Source organism: Meriones unguiculatus, chromosome 5, assembly GCF_030254825.1.
Source record: "Meriones unguiculatus strain TT.TT164.6M chromosome 5, Bangor_MerUng_6.1, whole genome shotgun sequence".
NCBI lineage: Eukaryota > Metazoa > Chordata > Mammalia > Rodentia > Muridae > Meriones > Meriones unguiculatus.
In genome coordinates, this window is record NC_083353.1 from 117,825,162 (window position 1) to 117,844,958 (window position 19,797).

General features: G+C 41.3%; 1 protein-coding gene across 2 annotated transcripts; it reads right to left on the reverse strand.

Moving 5' to 3' along the window:
* Positions 1-341: 341 nt before the first annotated feature.
* On the reverse strand, positions 342-11,208 carry LOC110544890 (C-type lectin domain family 2 member D11-like). 2 transcript variants are annotated; one of them, XM_060384266.1, is made up of 6 exons: positions 11,100-11,208; positions 8,145-8,290; positions 4,203-4,328; positions 3,095-3,273; positions 2,417-2,523; positions 342-1,979 (listed from the first exon to the last, which is right to left on the reverse strand). In XM_060384266.1, the coding sequence occupies exons 1-6, from the start codon at positions 11,204-11,206 to the stop codon at positions 1,856-1,858; spliced, it is 789 nt and encodes a 262-aa protein (XP_060240249.1). In that variant the 5' UTR covers positions 11,207-11,208; the 3' UTR covers positions 342-1,855. The 2 variants fall into 2 exon arrangements, with proteins under 2 accessions (XP_060240249.1, XP_060240250.1); XM_060384267.1 differs by lacking the exon at positions 4,203-4,328.
* Positions 11,209-19,797: the final 8,589 nt, after the last annotated feature.

The following is a 19,797-nucleotide window of genomic DNA, read 5'->3' on the forward strand; positions in this document are numbered from 1 at the left end:
GATGTCCCTCAATGGAGGAACGGATACAGAAATTGAGGCACATTTATGCAATGGAATGCTACTCTGCTATTAAAAACGAGGTAGTCATGAAATTTGCTGGCAATTGGATACATGCTGTTTCCCCAAGGCTTGCTCAGCTCTACCAATAAAAGAAAAGAGAGGAAGAAAAGAGAGGCTAGAGAGATGGCTCAGTAGTTAGGAGTACTTGTTCTTGCAAAAGACCTGGGTTCCATTTCCAGCACCCACATGACCACTCACATCAGTCTTTAACTCCAGTTCCATACACACACACACACACACACAAACACACATTTATACAAACAATAAGCACACATCAAATAGATATAAATGTACTCTTTTTTGTTTTGTTTATTTACTTTATATGTCAATCACAGCTTCCCCTCTCTCTTTTCCTCCCAGTCCCACTCTCCCACTTCCATCACCCATCTATCTCCTTTCCCCTCCCAACTCCCTCTCCCCTCTCCTCCTTTTCCCCACCTCATCTTTTTTTCTCAGAGACCAGGAGGTCTACCATGGATACATGCCCCCACCCCCTGTTGGCAAATCAAACCGTTACAGAACAAAACGGAGAGAAAGAGATGAAAGATCAGGAGATGCTTTGTAGCCTGTTATTTTGTCCTTTTTGGGACTCATCAGTTCAGTGTATTTAACTCTATAAAGATTTTAAATACTTTCTTTTTAGGACCCAATAACATGCATGCTAGTGCAAAATTAAGTATTGAGTACTTAAGGAGTTTAACTCCAATTTGATGTGAAATAAATCCAATAAAATGGTGAAATTAACCATTCTGATGGGTGTAAGGTGAAATCTTGGGGTAGTTTTGATTTGCATTTCCCTGATGACTAAGGATTTTGAGCATTTCTTGAATAAGTGTTTCTCTGCCATTTGATATTCCTCTGCTGAGAATTCTGTGCTTAACTCTGTACCCCGTTTTTTAATTGGATTATTTGGATTCCTTCCCTCATCTCATGGGATTGGGAAGGGATGAGGGACGGGAGTACAGCTGGGTGTATAAAGTTTATACAAGGTGTATAAACTGTAATTAATATAAAAATAAAAATTTAATAAATAATGAAATATAAAAAACATAGAAAATAAACTGTGATTTATAAATAAATAGATAAATGTGGTGAAATTAAAATCGCATTTGTTTATGAAATGGATTATACTTAGAACAGTATAATTATATAATTATACTTATAAATATAAAACTGGAAGTAAAAACATTAAAAAATGAAGAAAATTTTGCCAGGGTCTCTTATGTTTTAAAGAGCATAAATTAAATTTTAGTTTCAAATACATTTTAAATTTCAAATTCATTTAAATTTTAAATTTTCTGTGTGTTGATATAAATTTTGAAAGGAACGTACAATATGTTTCCCAAATTATCAGATGCTACAGATTCCTATCTTTCCTATCATTATGGGAGCTTCACTTCTCACTTGTGAACCTGTGACTCTCCTGTTTCAACCCTTAAGTAGCTCACCTTACAGGTATCTGTCACCATATAACATCCACACACACTTTTGGGAACTCATTTCTGTGGTCTCATAGACTCAAAAGAAAGACTTCTCTGCACAAAAGTAAAAGTGGGATTCACTAACACAATTGTACTTTACACTTAAGGTCTGAGTGCCGACATCTATGTTAGACTCTCATCCATGTTCTTCTAATCCCCTGTATGTACACTTCTTCAAGATGGTTTTCATTTGGGATGTCAAGAATATTCTAAGTTCCTTTTGATAGCAATGTGGGAAGATGTGAAAGAGAAGCAACTGTAGATGACAGGCTAAAAGCATCTTTTGGCAAAGGCTAGAAAGAAGAAAAAGGATTTTAGCACTGGAGGGTATAGCTGTTGGGTTTGCTACAGATCCATCTTCGGTCTGCATAGATCCTGGCACTGCTGACCCCATTGTTGTTCAGGTAGGCATAATTTTCCACTCCCCGGATGGGAAACCTGAAAAGAAACCAAAAGCAGTAAGTCTGCAGAGCCCAGAACTGCAATCACTCCTACAACGAAATCTCGCCCATCTCCCTGCTTATTTGTAACATGAATGTCGTCAAAAAAAGACAGTTCTGTGCCAGTTTTGCACCTGGCAGTTTTTGTATTTCCAGGCTTTCTTATGAACACCACACCTTTGTCATTCATTCATGATGAACCCTGTAACATGTGTACAAAACAGTTGACTGGTGCTTGCTGACATGTTCAAATGAAGTGCAGGCATGGTGGCCTCACAGAGGGGGATTTTCAGTTCTGCTTTGAGGCATTTTATACAGTGGGAAACCCATTTATTAACTTGCTGAAATGGCTTTAATAATGGACGTGACTGGGTCTGTGATTTACAATTCTAGTAAAACATTGTGCTCTAATCCAAGAACTATCTGCGAACATACATGCTGTTATACTCAGTGTTGTCTGTCCATCTCCAAGGGAGTTGTGGAGACTCTCTGTGCAGGCCGATCCAGTAGTCCAAAGTCCCCTTGTATCTACTTAGGAAACCCTGTCATGAAACACAGAAAGCAAATACATGTGTCTCTCTGTTTCAGATAATCCTTGAGGCTCTCCACGCCACAGCTCCCTCTAGAGATGTCAGAAGGGTGTAACTGAGGGTCACATAGGTGTAAGAGCCTCCAGCTCTCAGTGGACCCACTTGACATCTGTAATTCTAAAGTACCTCATTTCTATTAAAGTACCAAATTTAATGACACACCCCAGTGTGGCTGGCATGGTCCCTGACTAAGCCACCCCTTGCTGTTCTTAAGAGTTGTCACCTTAAGTATACAACATGTGCCAGCTTGGAGAAAAACACTCATGACCACCAGGTATCTCGGTAAAATGGCACCTCTGACCTTTCAGACTGACTCTGAGCACAACATGTGGTAATGTTTCTTCAATGTCTCAGAGCTTCATGCAGGTGTGTGTGACCATCACAAACAGCACACACTCACATGTTCCCCATGTCTCCACCTGCTTGAGGTGGGAAACATTCTCATACTTCATCTTTACCCTCCCTATCTCCAGGCAATACATATTCAACAGAACAAAGAAACAACCCAATCCCTGATCATTACCAGCTCCTCCAGGTTGTCAAATCGAGCAAGTTGGGCATCTTGTGCCACACAGGAGGTCTGGCTGAAGGTCCAGTTACTTGTGGATTCAGAAAAATGAAAACATTTATTTCCAAATCCAATCCAGTGTCTTGGGCAAGCAGCATAGGTGTTTTTCACTGGGGCCTGTTCAGTCTTTTTTACTAAAATTTAGAGAACACAATGCATTATAACAAGCTTGTCTTGTCTCTTTTTGACCTCCCCTCTTGTGCTCAGCTGTGAGGTATGAATTTGATTGTAGCTTTCCTAATTGATCTGTAGGAGTCCTCTCCTGAGCATAAGAGGCCTTTATCTAAAGGTCTCCCACCCTGGGTCTGAGTCCCATTTCCTCTCAGGTGCTCACTGACAGCAGGGCTCCCTGGAAGTGCATTGATTTCTATAATATCATCACTTTTGTGCTTTGGATGATTGTTTCCTACAGTGGGGGTTGCTACAGCAACAAGCACTCTGTATGGACACCTACTTTGACAGTTGGCCTGATGATTGAGATAGCAGCGAGAACTGTTGGGAAGGTAGCATATACAGTGTGGACATGTTGCTCTAAAGGATGGTTCACGTGCCTAAGAGGAGAGTGCGAGACTTTATCACACTATTCTGAACAATGTGGCACTAAAATCCTAAAAATTGATTACTTCAGGAACTGTCCATTTAATATGCTGAAAACACTACTGAACATGGTCACTAAAACCATGGGTAATGGAGAGAGCCACTGTATCTTCCTGGCCATATTACTCCTCTCTGTCCTCACACTTCCTTGAGGTTCCTCCTTTGGGTATTGCTCTTGTTTTCTGCCTTGTTACCCCAGGTGGACTATTGTCTCCTGCATCTCTGTCTAGAGCTTGCTGATATGTTCTTCCCAAGGATGCTGAGCCTGGCCTCTTGTTCATGCTACAGCCTGTACTGTTCCTTCACTACAGCTTCCTCCTGGAGCTTGAGTTCCCAGAGAACAGGAATTTCCACTGTGTTTTTTCAAGCCCTTCCCACAGTGCCTGGCTCACAGTGGTCGGTAAGTATTTATTGACAATGTCAATGTGGACAGCATGTTACAGAATTTGGAGCATAAGTCACTTACCTGACAGAGCAACAGAAAGCACAATTACTGCTACAGTGAGGACTGTGATCACTGCATAGCAGCAGTAAAGCTTAGCACGAGACTCAGGAGAGGTGATGCTGAGACATTTTCCTTGGAGCTTTTTACCTGAAAATATAAACATGAGAACATGAATCTTAGAAAAAAGATATCTCAGAAAAAGATAATTTTACCCAGAATCCCTGTAGATTTGGGTTTCACTCCCCTAGCGAAAACCCCCTTTACCAACGTTCTCAGTCCATATATGCTGTCTTTAACTCCCAGAAGACTAGAGGAAAGGGAAACAGAATTTTGCCCAGAGTCTTCCAGTTATTGAACTAAGGGCCAGTCAAAGAGCAAGAAACAGAATGAGTGAAGCTCAGGATGAAAAGGGACGACAATAAGGTTACATACAGATTTAGTTCTGTAAGAACAGGCCTGGTTAGGACCTAGGGGAACATTATAATAATAAAAGTATAAAAGCAACCTGCCAGGTGTGGTGGCACAGGACTGTGGTTCCAGTACATGGGGAGTAGAGGTAGGAGAGTCAGGAGTTCAAGACCAATTTTGGCTAAAATTGAGTAAGAGGCTGAGAGAACTAAGTTAGACTCCATTCTTTCAATCTGTCTATGTTTCTAACTAACTAACAACTCACTGACTGACTAACTAACTGAACAACCAACTAACTCTTAAGTGACCAACCAAGCAACTAACTCTAATGAACAAAGTACATGGACTTCAACATATTAACAGAATAAGAAAATTAAAAACAGCATTTCAGTAAAATCAGCAAAAGCATGTGCAAAATGCAATGTAATTTAAAGTTCCTTCGATAGGAATTAAAGGCACTTCCTTACCCTAAAAAATGGTTTTGTCCTGGGTAGTTATATGTCAACTTGAAAAGAGCTAAAGTCATTTGAGACAAGGGACCTCAATTAAGAAAACATCTCCTGTGGTTGTGGTGACACAAGCCTTAATTCTCAGCACTTCTGAGGTAGAGGCAGGGGAATCTCTGTGAGTTCAAGGACAGCCTGGTCTACAAAGAGAGTTTAGGATGAGTGAGCTGTGTTACACAGAGAAACCCTGTGGTTTTTTATTATGTGTTGTAAATGTGTGTGTTTCTCGTGTTTTCTTTCTTTCTTTCTTTCTTTCTTTCTTTCTTTCTTTCTTTCTTTTTTTTTCTTTTGCTCTCTATCTTTTGTTTTTCCTCCTACCCTTCCTTCCTTCCTTCCTTCCTTCCTTCCTTCCTTCCTTCCTTCCTTCCTTCCTTCCTTCTCCATGCCTTCCTTTACATCCTGGTTTTAGCCCCATCTCTCCTCACTTCCTAGTCCTATCCTCCCTTCCTCTTCTCCATCTCCCTCCCCTATTCCTCAGCAAGGGGGAACCCCCACACAGTCTACCCCAGCTCATCAAATCATATCAGAGCTGAGTTTGTCCCCCCACAAGGGGTGAAGTAACTGAAAGAGAGTCCATGTCAGAGAGAGCCCCTTCTCCCCTTATTAGAGGACCCACATGAGACCTGAACTGCTCATCAGCTCTATCTTCATAGGGGGCCTAGGTCCAGTCCATGCAAGGTCCTTGGTTGGTGCTTCAGTCTCAGCAGGTCCTTCCTGGCCCTGGTTAATTAGCTCTGTTGGTCTTGTGAAGCTCCTATCATCTCTATGTCATATTCTCCTCTCCTCTACATTTTCTTAATTAGTAACTGATGTGGAAGGGCCCAGCCCATTTTGGGTGGTGCTATCCCTGAGCTGGTGGTCTTGGGTTCTATAGGGATGCATGCTGACCAAGCCACAGGGAGCAAGTCAGTAAGCAGCACCCCTCCATAGCCTATATCAGGTCCTGCTTCCAGCTTCCTGCCCTGTTTGAGTTCCTGCCCTGACTTCCTTCAGCCATAAACAGGGATATGGAAGTAAACATCAAATAAACCATTTTGTCCCCAAATTGCTTGGGTCATAGTGTTTTCTCCCAGTGATAGAAATCCTAATTAAGACATGTACTTATGATACACCAACAGAAAAATCCCACTACAGCCAGCATGAATGTTTTCCCCAGTAACACAGAACAAGGTCAAGGTGTCTGCTCACTGTTGTAGTGTGACTCTAAAGGTCCTATCCAGCAGAATAGGGCAAGAATAACAATTAACAGTCAAGCCTCATAGAGATAAAGGACTACATGGATATATCTACGTATACATTTCTATTAAAAAGAGTCTATTAAAACGGCTCTAAAATAATGAATGACATTACAGTGCTGCAGGAAAACATGTCAACATACAAAATAACTTTCACTTTTATACAGGAGCAATTGTCAAATGCAAACAAATGTAAAATAACAGCACCATCCACAGCACTGCCAAACACACATTATACATGTAATGAAATACGTTCACAATCAGAGTCTGGAAAAGCAGAAGGTGCTCTTAACCTCTGAGCCATTTCTTTAGTTCCTTCCATGGAGTTTTAAAACTATCAGCACATTTTAGTACAATTTCTTCAGGAAGAGAGAGAAAGAGAGAGAGAGAGAGAGAACCCTTTTAAGGGAACAGAGCAGAGTGTTCATTATATTAAATCCAATTCATTTTTTGGGTTTGTTGATAAAGAAATACACCACATCTTTTGGATTTTGGTGCCACAGAAACTTCTTAACACTTTCTCTTCTAGTTGTACTTTAAACAAACATGTCCTCTGAATTCAGTAATCAAGGTCCATGGCTTTCTTTTTAGTTAGGCATCATGCAAATTTTCCTTTCAATATTCCCCCTACGAAAACACCCATGTGGGTGTTTCACTTCTGAAAGTTATTCTATTTATTTTTTCATTCATTCATTGGCTTGCATATGTGGCCTATATTGCTTCCTTTCTTTACTTCAAGTTCTCTTCTTCTTTTTTTTCTTCTTCTTCATCTTCTTTTTCTTCCCCAATTTGAACCTCAAATATTTATTATGGAAAATCCCAGATATCACAAAAAAAAAAAAAAACCCAGTGTGATAAATTCTCACTTTGGACTAAGTTCTCTCACAGAAATATGGGGTTTGTATGTATATCTGTGCAGCTCATTAAAGTGGTTGCAGTTATGAAAAACATAAAAACATAACCTAAGCTAAAAAAGATCTACATCTTTTCTACCTCTTTTTTTTTTTTTGTTAAGTATGAACACTTTGTTAAGTATTTCAGGAAAGCCAATATACTTTTACTAAACCAAACAAGGAAGCAAAGAAAAATTGAGGTAATGGAAGAAGATAGAAAAAATAAAAATAAAAGAATAAAGCAGACAGTTTTCAAATACAGAAGACAGTTTTCTTTCTGAAGATTGAAACATAAATTCGACAGGATTCTTTTTTTCAATTATGTACCACAACCTAGATATGCCAGAGGAGTCCCTGGATGGGGGAGGGGTTTCAGTGCCCCAGGTACCTCACCTCCCTCCTTTCTTTTGAAGCACAGTGGATCTGAGAACTACAAGTCCCAGCACCACAGATGACATCCTCAGCTGTGCATATGGAAAGTTGTGCTGTTAGAGTTTCCTTCACCCTGGGACACTAGGAGCATGTTCTGTGGCAACTTCCTGTCACTCACTAGAGTGAAGTAGCTAGCTAAACACACATACACACATACCAAACACAGACTAAAGAAAAGAATGAAAAACAAAACAAAGCCAAAACCAACCAACCACACCAAAAACAAAACAAAACAAAACAAAACAAAACAAAACAAAACTGTGGCTCAGGCTCTTATAATAAATTTATTGTTCATGTCTCCTGCCCAGAAACACTTCAACATTTAATACTCCAATAGAGAAACTAGTATAACAGAGGCCTTCAGTCATGTCCACTTCTAAAGAGACCCACCATGACAGGCTAACAGGCAGGAGGGTCACCTCCTATGGGTTCCTGGTGAATCTCCCCTCTATCCTTTTAGTTTGGTTCACATTGCTTTGAAGTACTTACCCATTTCTACCTCTTGCAGGCAGTCTGGAGTAGTGGGCTTTGTCTTCAGCAGGCCTGTGGACGCCTCTTCAGTCTTTGCAGCACTCATCTGTGAGCTGAGAGGAAGCCACTCACTGACTTCAGGAGGAGGTTTGAAACTTGAAAGCCTACAGAGGGAGAAAAGCTTTGTGTTCTGTATGTGCTTCCTGCTATGCATGTTTACAACACAGCCCAGACAGGTGATTCATAAATCATTCCTTATTAGTCCTAAACATTTCACCTCTCAGCACATAGCTTTCCGTTGCTCAGAGAAACAGAATTCCAAAGTAGGAGACTATGTCATGAAATAAAGTAAAGTTTAAACACAATATATGAAACTGATGAATGCTTTAGAAGTCCTGTCAGAAAGAAGCCAAAACCATACAATGGAAAAAAGACAGCATCTTCAACAAATGGTCTAACTGGATGCACAAAACTAAAGTCCAAGTGGATCAAAGACCTCAACATAAAACGAGATACACTAAATCGATTAGAAGAAAAAGTGGGGAAGAGCCTAGAACTCATTGTCATAGGAGACAACTTCCTGAACAGAACACCAACAGCATAAGCTCTAAGAGCAACAATCAATAAATGGGACCTCATGAAACTGAAAAGCTTCTGTAAAACAAAGGACATTGTTGTCAGAACAAAACAAGAGCCTACAGATTGGGAAAGGATCTTCACCAACCCTACATCTGACAGAGGGTTGATATCCAGAATACATAACGAACTAAAGAAGTTAAAAAGCAACAAAGTAAGGAATCCAATTAAAAAAATGGGGTAAAGAGCTAAACAGAGAATTTTCTGTAGAGGAATATAGAATGGCACAGGAACAGTTAAAGAAATGCTAAAGGTCCTTAGTCATCAGGGAGATGCAAATCAAAAGGACCCTGAGATTTCACCTTACACCCATCAGAATGGCTAAGTTAAAAAACTCAAGTGACAACACATGCTGGAGAGGATATGGAGAAAGGGAAACCCTCCTCCATTGCTGGTGGGAATGTAAACTTGTACAACCACTTTGGAAATCAATCTGGTGCTTTCTCAAGATCCAGCTATACTACTTCTAGGCATACATCCAAAATATGCTCAAGTACACAATAATGACATTTGTTCAGCCATGTTCATAGCAGCTTTATTTGTAGTAGCCTGGAAACAACCCAGATGTCCCTCAGCTGAGGAATACATACAGAAATTGTGGTACATTTACATAATGGAATACTACTCAGCAATTAAAAACAAGGAAATCATGAAATTTGCAGGAAAATGGTGGGATCTAGAAAAGATCATCCTGAGTGAGGTACCCAAGAAGCAGAAAAACACACATGGTATATACTCACTTAAAAGTGGATATTAGACATATAATATAGGAAAACCTACACAAATCTGTACACCTAACGAAGCCAAGCAAGAAGGAGGATCCTGGGTAAGATGATCAATCCTCACTCAGAAAGACAAACAGGATGGCTATTGGAAGAAGGAGAAAGCAGGAAACAGGATAGGAGCCTATCCTAGAGGGCCTCTGAAAGACTCTACCCAGCAGTGTATCAAAGCAGATGTTCAGACTCATAACCAAACTTTGGGCAGAGTGAAGGGAATCTTATGAAAGAAGGGGGAGAGAGAAAGACCTGGAGGGGACAGGAGCTCCACAAGGAGAGCAACAGAACCAAAAAATCTGGGCACAGGTGTCTTTTCTGGGACTGATACTCCATCCAAGGACCATTCGTGAATATTATCTAGAACTCCTGCTCAGATGTAGCCCATGGCAGCTCAGTATCTAAGTGAGGACCTTAGTAATGGGAACAGGGACTGTCTATGACATGAACTCAGTGTCTGGCTCTTTGACTACCTCCCCCTGAAAGGGGGAGCAGCCTTGCCAGGCCACAGAGGAGGACAATGCAACTGATGAGACCTGATAAACTAGGGTCAGATGGAAGGGGAGGACAACCTTCCTTATCAGTGGACTTGGAGAGGGGCTTGGGAGGGGATGAGGGAGGGATGGTAGGATTTGGAGGGAGTGAGGGAGGGAGCTTCAGCTGGGATACAAAGTCAACAAACTGTAATTAATAAAAATATATATATATAAAAGAAATCCTGTCATATCCAACAACATAGTGATGTTTCATGTGTACTTTGCTCTGCTTTTTTTTTTAAGAGAGGAGCAATAATAAAACCCTAGAGAGATCACAAAGTATCTGTTATATTGGCTAAAAAAGAAGAGTATATGAATTTTCAGGAGTGATACCTTAGAGCTAATAAAATAAGTGTAACTATCTGGTAAGATGCTGTGTAATACATGGTAAACAGCTCCATTTTTGCCAAGTGCAAACGCATGCACTTCCACACACCATAAGTGTGCAGTGCATGAAAAGGAAGAGCCAAGAGAAGAGGAGTTATAAAAACAGTGGTTTGCATAGTTTAAGAGTGTCACTCCAAGAACATGGAACACTTGTTCAGAAATAAAGAGACTCGAGCCAGATTGAAGAGGATTCTGATCTTCCATCCCAAAGAACCAGTGTTTATTGTGGCTGCAGCTTTACCAAGCTTCCAGCTTATTCAATATTGCAAAGGCAAAACCTGCACCAGCCTCAGTTCCACAGGCTCTCAGTTGATATCAAAATCACTAATTTTCAGTTAACACTGCCTGGGTAGTGTCTGATTCCTGTGAAAATCTTGAGTCAGCCACCACCCAACACTGTACATAAACTTTACCATTTATATAAAGTTTTGTCCTAGACAATGACCCAGAGCATTTTGATTATCTTCTCCTATCTCAGTTAAAGGATGGTAAAAGTTGTAAGGACTGAAATGCCAGATTATAAGCACATAAGATCACTACAGGAAGGCAGAGAGAAAAGAAGACTAAGGATTGAAGAACAAGATGGTCCTTAAATATTAAAATCTCTTTTCTAGAGAGAGTAGTAATGAGTTGCTTACCTGAAGTTGAGTAGAAGCTTCCGCAGATGTTCCCTGCCATTGCTGACTTCCTTTCCCCATCCTGACCTTTGACCAGCATTCCAGTCTTCCTGGGCCCTGACAATCATGTCCTAATTTCCCAGTCAAAATCCTGACCTTTGACCAGCATTCCAGTCTTCCTGGGCCCTGACAATCATGTCCTAATTTCCCAGTCAAAATCCTGACCTTTGACCAGCATTTCAGTCTTCCTGGGCTCTGACAATCATGTCAGCTGAGAAACAGTTGCAGAGGAGAGTGTCATTGCTTACCATGAACACTATCAGTCCAAAGGAAACTGCCAGAGCCTACAGGACCACCTGTGGCTAGCAAAGAGCAGGATCTCTTGGAGCAGTCTGGAATACTGGTCCAAAGTAGCTGCTCAAGCTATTAAAGCAATTTAGGAGACCTGAGGCTATTCTGTCAGAAACATCTGTTTTATTGACTATTGTGTAATTTTGCCAATTCTTTCCTGAAAGGAAAGGACCTGAAAAGGGTGTGGTTATTATTTTGAGGAAAATGAAAATCAGTCTGCCAATGAGAAGTAAGAGCCAGGGGCCCAAGAGAGTCCACAAATGAGAGTTCTGCAATAAAATTGACCTCTGGAGTTTATAAGTTTTTGCCAGCTCATGTATATGTCTAAACATTCCTTCCACCTGGATGGGCTTGTTTACATCAACTTTTCAACAAGTCCAGAGCTTCCTGGTTCTGCAAGATCACCTGCATTGTGAATGCAGTTTTAGAGCAGTTTGTAGGCTCTAGCTGATTTCTGGATGGTGTCTGTTAGCTGAGTAGAAATCTGCTGAGGCGGATACAGTATAGGGACAGAAGGTAAAGTTAAGGAATTTAGGGGAAAATCTTTCTCTCAGGTGTATACTTGAAACTTCCAAGCCTGTGGTCCTGGTAGTTGGTCGGGGGGTGTTGAAGAAGTCCCAATACCATGAAAGGATCAGGGATGATAGTAGGAGGGAAAGCTTAAGCGTTTGAGTAATGGGAGTATTTATTTAAAGTCCTGTTTGACCTGTGACAGATGGAGCTAAGTCTGGACTCCCTGAAGCTTAAGTGATTTAAGTTTCCAGAAAACAAAAAAAAAAGCTAATGTTTTAGATAAATTAGCATGACCACTGTATTCTTCACTGAAACCTGTATCTATAGGCCTTTCAATGCCAGCTCCTTCTCTGAATAATGACATGCAAACATATTTCTTTATGAATGCCTATGCCTTACTAGGTTTGTTTCCAACTAGCTCGAACTTAATTATCCTGTTTATTCTAATCTAAGTTCCACCATGTGGCTGTTTACCTCTCTTCAGTCTCAGAACTGAATTCTTCAGTGGCAAACCTCTCAGCCTCATTCTTTTTTTTTTCTCCTTTAAAGAACCATCTTGTTTTTATTTTTTTATGTCTTTATTATTTATTCAGTATTCTGAATGCATGTGAGCCAGGAGATCAGAAGAGGGCACAAGATCTCACTATAGATGTTTGTGACCCATCATGTGGTTGCTAGGAATTGAACTCAGGACCTCAAGCAAGAACAGCCAGTACTCTTAACCTCTGAGCCATCTCTCCAGAGCCCCTCAGCCTGAGTCTTTCCCAGAGGTCCTGTCTTTGTCTAGAAGTTATACCTTACTATTCTGCCTTTTGCTATAGGCCACAGGCCTTTTATTTTAACCAATCAGAAGATGTCTTAGGCAAGCAAGGAAAGACAGAGACACATCTACAGAGTCTACAAAAACATTATTGTCCAACAGAAATCCTTATTGTAGATAGAACAGACAACAACTGTCTCAAAATAGTTAGAAGAAACTCACATCTTAAAGTCATAGAAAAAGCTTAGGGACCCAAAAGGATGGGATCTATCTTTTAAGCCTATATTTAGAAAATAATGAAAGGAAGTTGTAAAAGGCTGAGCCAGTAACTATGATAATAGTAGCCAGTGTGTTATCAAGGCTAGATAAATATCTTGTTAGAACTCCATAGATTGATAGGTTGAATGTGAACAGAGGTGAGTCTAAAATAGAGGTTGGCACTCATATCTTGAGAATAAGTTAATGTTAATGAACCTCACTTTTACTTTTGTGGGGAGAAGTCCTTCTTTTGAGTCTATGGGACCACAGAAATGAGTTCTCCAAGGTGTGTGTGGTTCTTATATAGTGACACACACCTGTGATGCCCACTACTTAAGGGTTGACACAGGAAAGTCACAGGTTTACAAGTGGGAAGCAGAGCATCAAGCTCAGCTGATGCTCTGAGTAGACAGCAACAACCAGATAAATCTGGAGCCTGTCATGCTGCAGTAGAAAGGAACTCAGCCAAACCCTGCTTTTGTTTGCACTGGACTCAGACAATGGCTGTGGTACAAGCTCTAGCTATGTGAGCCTCACAGCTCATTCCACAGAAGTGCATATCTGCAGCTAAATACTCCTGCAGAGAGATGGGAGGTGGAGACCTGAGAATTCCCAGAAGCACCTGGGCCAGTGAGCCTGGAGTACACAATCCAAGGGTGAGAAACAAGCAGGCTCCACCCAGAAATGTCCTCTGACTTCTCCAATTGCTCTGACCCTCCCTCCCTCACCCCATCTCTTCTTCAACTTATTTCATCCCCCTGAGGCCTGGTTTTCAGGTAAGGAAAGCAAGGGGAAAGTAAACACTTTCCCAAGAGAATTATTTGGGAATTAATGAATAGTGGTAGTGTCCTCCCCAGAAGTCTGGCTGAGTAAGACCTGGGAATCCATCAAAGGATTTTTGAATAAAAGTCATTAACTTGAACAGTTTGGCTTTAAGAAAAGCTAAAGAATGAAAAAAATAAAATGTAGGGATATTTACAGATGCCCAGTTGAGGGAAGTTTATAGTTTGACAAGCATGCTGGGCAGTAGGTGACATCAGCTTTGCTATTCAGACCCAAGGGTGACCATGAAGAAATGAACAGAGGCAAAGGGCAGCTGTGAGGGAGCCCTGCCTACTGCCTAAAGTGTGACAGTGAGTCGCTGCTAGAGACAGACTAGTCCTGAACACACCCTCCCTTGTAATCACCTGGAAGACGTCTGCATTAGTGCTTGCCTTCTGGCCTCATTCCTCCCTCGTAGAGACCTGCAGGAACTCAGAGTGTGGGCCTAGTGCTGGGATAAAGCAAAGACCCACCAGCCTCTGGATGAGACAGCAAGGAACCCCATTCTATTCCACATGAATTGAGGTTCTTTTCCTCTCTGCATCCAACTCTGTAGACCCACTGTGTTTACTCTGCATGTTGAATACTTTTATTGAACACTTACCATGTGTAAGTGTTGACATACATTTGTGTATGTCTCAATGCCTTCCCTAATTTGGCTGGTCAGACCTTATATATTTAAGGGAAGGGAAGGTCAGCAAAATGAACATGATTTTCACATGATCACATGACCTGTTAGTAGCAGCAGAACTAGGAGTTTTCATGCCAGATTCCCACACCTTCTCCCTTTTATACATCATGATAAAGATTCTTGCGGGAAGAGTTCTCCTCCAGTGAAGGTACAACTGAAAATTATATATGGAAAATTCTATTAACTGTATCTCTATTGTCTATATGTTTTAATAATGTTGTCACTGAGTAATCTAGAGCATCCTTAAATGTCTAAGGAAAAATAATGGCTGATAATTGTCAGAAAATCTTGAACATTAAAACAGCTATTCTTTTTTTTTTTTTTCAGATTTAGAATCATGGGCAAAGACAGCTGTGCCCTCATCTCACATATAAAAATTCTTCCTGACTCCTGTTCTTCAGACAACCATTGTATCTGCCAAAAGAAGCAGAAACATATCTGAAATCCTGTGTCCTGACTTCTGATTTCGAATCTCATCTCGATTTCTTCACCATGCTCACCATCTCTGCCTTGAACTGTCTCTGCTGTCTGCCCTCCCTGTACAAAAAGCGTGGACTCCAAATACACTGGGACCATTACAGCTGCTCATGTCCATTTTCTTTTTTAAATTTAATTTTATTTTTTTATTATTAGTTACATTTTATTAACTCTGTATCCCAGGTGTATCCCGCTCCCTCATTCCCTCCCAATCCCACCCTCTATCCCTCATCTCCTCCCTGCCCCTTCCCGAGTCCACTGATTGGGGATGACCTCCTCCCCTTTCATCTGACCCTGCTTTATCAGGTATCTCCAGAGTCCTCCTCTGTGGCCTAGCAGGACTGCTTCTCCCTTGGGGGGTGGGGAGGTCAAAGAGCCTGCCATTGAGTTCCTGTCAGAAATAGTCCCCGTTCCCCTTACTATGTGAAACCATTTGGTTACTGAGCTACCCGAGCTTCATCCGAGCAAAGGTCTTTATTCTGTAAATATAATGCATACAGAATGTGTCATTCTAAAAGAGGAATTCTACAGAAGGAAGACCAGGCCAGCAGGGGGCGCTGGAGGCCTTAGGTGGCCTGTGCAGATCTTTGTGCCTGAGGTCATCTGCAGACAGCTGCAAAAAAACTATTTTTAAAGTCCTGACCTTTACCCCACCCCCACCCCAAGCCATCTCACATCTGGGTTTATAGAACCTTGATTAAAGTCCTTGCTCTTGACTCTGACACCCGAACCCCAGAGTTAAAGAACATGGGAAGGGAACAGTTGTTTTGATTGACACCTCCAAATAGTCAAGTAGTAACTGATTAAAGCTGTCGTAACGAGAGTGACTCTAGGTAAACTGAGCTCTGCCTGTGTGACATCTCCCACTCTGTGGAGATGCACCAGCAGACCATGGGCAGATGCTGGGACATTGGTGCTAGACTTCCCAGTATGCGGAGCTGCGAGAACCTGGGGCGGCTGGGAAAGTTTCCTGTCATGGCAACAACAATGTACCAAGACAGGGACTTCTCTCTTTCCCGTGTTCCATAGGCCTCTCCGTTTTAATTTATTACTTTAATTCATCATTTCTTTTTCCACACTTCTCTATAGTATACGGTGCATGCAGCAACTGTAGGAAGTATGCAGCTTAATATTTTGATGTTTCAGTAGAAAATAAATGATATCTTTATACTCTTCAGTTAGAATAATATAATAAAGTACGTGTTTATTCTGATAACTCTCTCGGGTGTTCATTTTTCTAGGTGAAAAATATTGCCACGTTTCCATTTATAGTAATCAAAAGAGAATAAGGTTGAATTGACTATGTAAAGGGGCATAATAAAATTTCTGTCAAAATGAACGTTGTCAGATCCTGATCACTCAATGTGAAATTCAATTAATTCAACTGAAGCATATACTGTGTCCAAATAAAATCTCAATTAAAATAATTTTTAAATTAAATAATTATTTTGTGTGTCCGGATGTTCTGCTCCTATCTGTGTTTGTCCACCATGTGCATGCAGTGCCCTTGACAGCAAGAGGGAAGAGTCGGGTCCCCTGGGATGGAGTTACAGATGGTTGCAAGCTGCAGTCTGGGTGCCGGATCAAACACAGGTCCTCTACAACAGCTATCAATGTTCCTAACCACATTTCTGAGCCATCAGAAAATCTCAGTATTCTTACTTGTCAGAAAGAAATACTTGACTGCTTGCTGATCATAACTTTCTATTATATTAACACCAGAGAACAATGCGTTTGTGAAATTCCTAGAGAAAAAAAAATCTCTAGGAAAACCTTTCAGAGAGAAGCAGTACTATACATCAAGGGTTAACAAGAGCAATATCTGCAGCCGTTAAGAGCTGAGTAGGTATGAGCAGGAGGGAGCCAGGGACATACATACCCATCTCTTTCTAGTTAGGGACATCCTGACCAGAAAGGCCATCAAGGGAGCTACAGCTGTGTCTAGGTTGCTGTGTCTCCTGAGGTTTGCAATGCTCCTTTATACTTACACACCCTTGAAGCTCCAGTAGGAGAGTTAGGCACCAGAGAACTTTCCCAGTGACTATACATGCCACCAGTGAATATGCTAATGAGCATGGAAGAAAAACTGTGTGGACATCTTGGCTCTGGACAATTTCCTTAATGGAAGATAGAGGAAATTCCCCAGATGGGAACTTACCAATGACATCATGGAGTTGGGACCGTAAGAACCATCTGTAAATTGCACTATGCAGAGTGCAGTGCTCTGCTGCCCACCTCCAGGCCAGCCTGCTCCAACCTTGCTCTGGAGTGTACTGTACATTCCAGCATTACTTTGCCTTGTTAAACAAACTTGTGCTCAAACTCTCTTGGGAGAATTCTTTCTGTGAGAAGATGAGAACACAGGAGAAATCTGTCACCTGGAAACAATGACCCCATCAGAGCTCAAATCTGAGGGGAATATTCCCATAATTGATAATGTGCACACACACAGCCTCTTAGAATAGTATTGATACCAGCCTTCTGATGCTGCTAGGGTGAGCTGAGTCCTCCTCCATGGGTCAATTTAGCACACGTGGGTGTTAGATCTGAAATCAAGTGATCAGAAAGATACCTAGGTAGAAATATTTTCACAAGAGACTTACTTTAAGAAGAAAAAAAAATAGCTATTTATGTCATTTTTGTTTCAGCAATAACTTCTTATTGGATAGGTTCTTACCGAAATAATCTCAAGAACTCAAGCTATGGAGGTGAAATTTCACCAGGAAGCCATGACTTACTGTATCTCAACAGGCTGAAAATATCAGGTCTGATTAAGATTATTACAGCTGCGCATACCCACTTGTGAGATCAGAGTCAACATTTATTATGACAGGAAGCCTCCACAAAAGTCAGGGTTAGGTGCTTAAACCCCACCCACTGCCAACTGCCAAACAAGAGTTGACACTTTGAGGAGGATATGAAGGAAAGGAAATCTGCTCACCATGGTGGGAATGAAAACTAATACGTGTGTCATGAAAAACAATAATAAAATCGGGAGAGGACAGGAACCCCACAAGGAGAGCAACAGAACTAGAAAATTTGAACACAAGGGTCTTCCCAGAGACTCATACTCCAACCAAGTACCATGCATGAGGATAACCTAGAACCCCTGCACAGATGTAGTCCATGGCAGTGTAGTGTCCAAGTGGGTTACATAGTAATGGGAAGAGGGACTGCCTCTGTCATAATCTGAGTGGCCTGCTCTTTGATCACCTCCCCCTGAGTGGGGAAGCAGCCTTACCAGGCCACAGAAGATGACAATGCAGCCATTTCTGATGTGATCTGATAGACTAAGATCAGAAGGAAGGAGAGGAGGACCTCCCCTATCAGTGGACTTGGGAAGGGACATGCGTGAAGAAGGGGGAAGGAGGGTGGGACTGGGAGGAGAGGAGGGAGGGGCTTATGGGGGGATCCAAAGTGAATAAACTGTAATTAATAAAATAATAAAAAAAGAAAAGAAAAAGAAAAACAGTATGAGGTTCATTCGTGTCTTCAAAAATTAAAAAACATCTATTTCACTATCAAACAATCTCACTCCATCTCTCATATGTCCTCAAGTATGGTTTTCTTCTTCCTCATGGTCTCTTCGTTGTGTTTCTCATCATCTTCAGGCTAAAGGATTCCTTTATAGATCTTCTAGGGAGCTTTCTTGGTGGCTGAGATTTCTTTAGCTTGTTTTCATTCTACATCTTTACATCCATCAGCAATAATTTCAGGATTAATGCATTAAATGTAATATATAATTACTGCTCCCTTATTTCTTTGGGTCTTAAGGGTAGTTTTGAATAAATTAGTTCAATAGGATACTTTTTAAAAACAGCAACCAAGAAGTTCTGTATATGTGTAAAAACCTCAAACAACATCTTTGTTTATTTGTGCCTATTTCGTTCACCAATGTAACACTGGCTGATTGGTGAGGCTTCCCTTCTTGTTGGTGTTAACATTTCCTACTGCTCTCCCCAACTTATATCGAAACCCTTCATCTAGGACCTTTTCCTCTTGGGTGAGATAGATCTCTACCAGCACAGTCTCTCTCTCTCTCTCTCTCTCTCTCTCTCTCTCTCTCTTGCATGGTGACTAAGAGTTGCTTCCAGTGAACCTACACTTATATACTTTAACTTGCCTTGCATGAGGGACAGTCCACCATCCTCATTTCAGCCTTACCACCCAACCCTAGCTCTCCATTTTGTAATTAAACAAGAGGAATATTATTTTGTGCAGGAAATTCAATTGGCCTGCCCTCAGGGGCCTTCTGGGTTCTGAGAAGGTCCTATGTCACCATCAGCATCCTATGTCATCACCTGGGCCAGGTGCTTCAGATATATAACCCATCTGCCAATCCCACCTTTCTCTCCCACCAATCCCCATCTCTCTCTGCTTCAATGCTTGCTTCTTTTCCCTTTGTCCTCAAGAACAGAGGCAGTGGCCAATAACCCCTGGGGCAAGAAAGACTCACAGGCCTCAAAGGAACACTGATATCTTCAATGGCCTCAAAGGCTACTGTAGCATTCATTTAAGTGATGGGCTAACACTGATGAATTTCTACAATGTATTTCTGCCTTGAAAACCTAGGGCCACAATTCTAAAGCTGTTCAGAAGACATGCTTAGTGTCAGCTACACCTCCTGCACAGCAGGCAGGAAGGCAGCTTGCTTAGAAGATAAGAAAACCAGAGCTCTTCCTGGCTTCTGAACTCTGGCCAGGAAGGAACCAAGAGGTTTCATGTTTCAAGGAGAATTGAAACTGTCCACCATTGGGACCTTTGCTTCTACAGCTGCATGGCCCATGTGATGGGTATTCTTGGCTGTCCACTTGACTACATCTGGATTTAAGTAAAACCCTAAAATA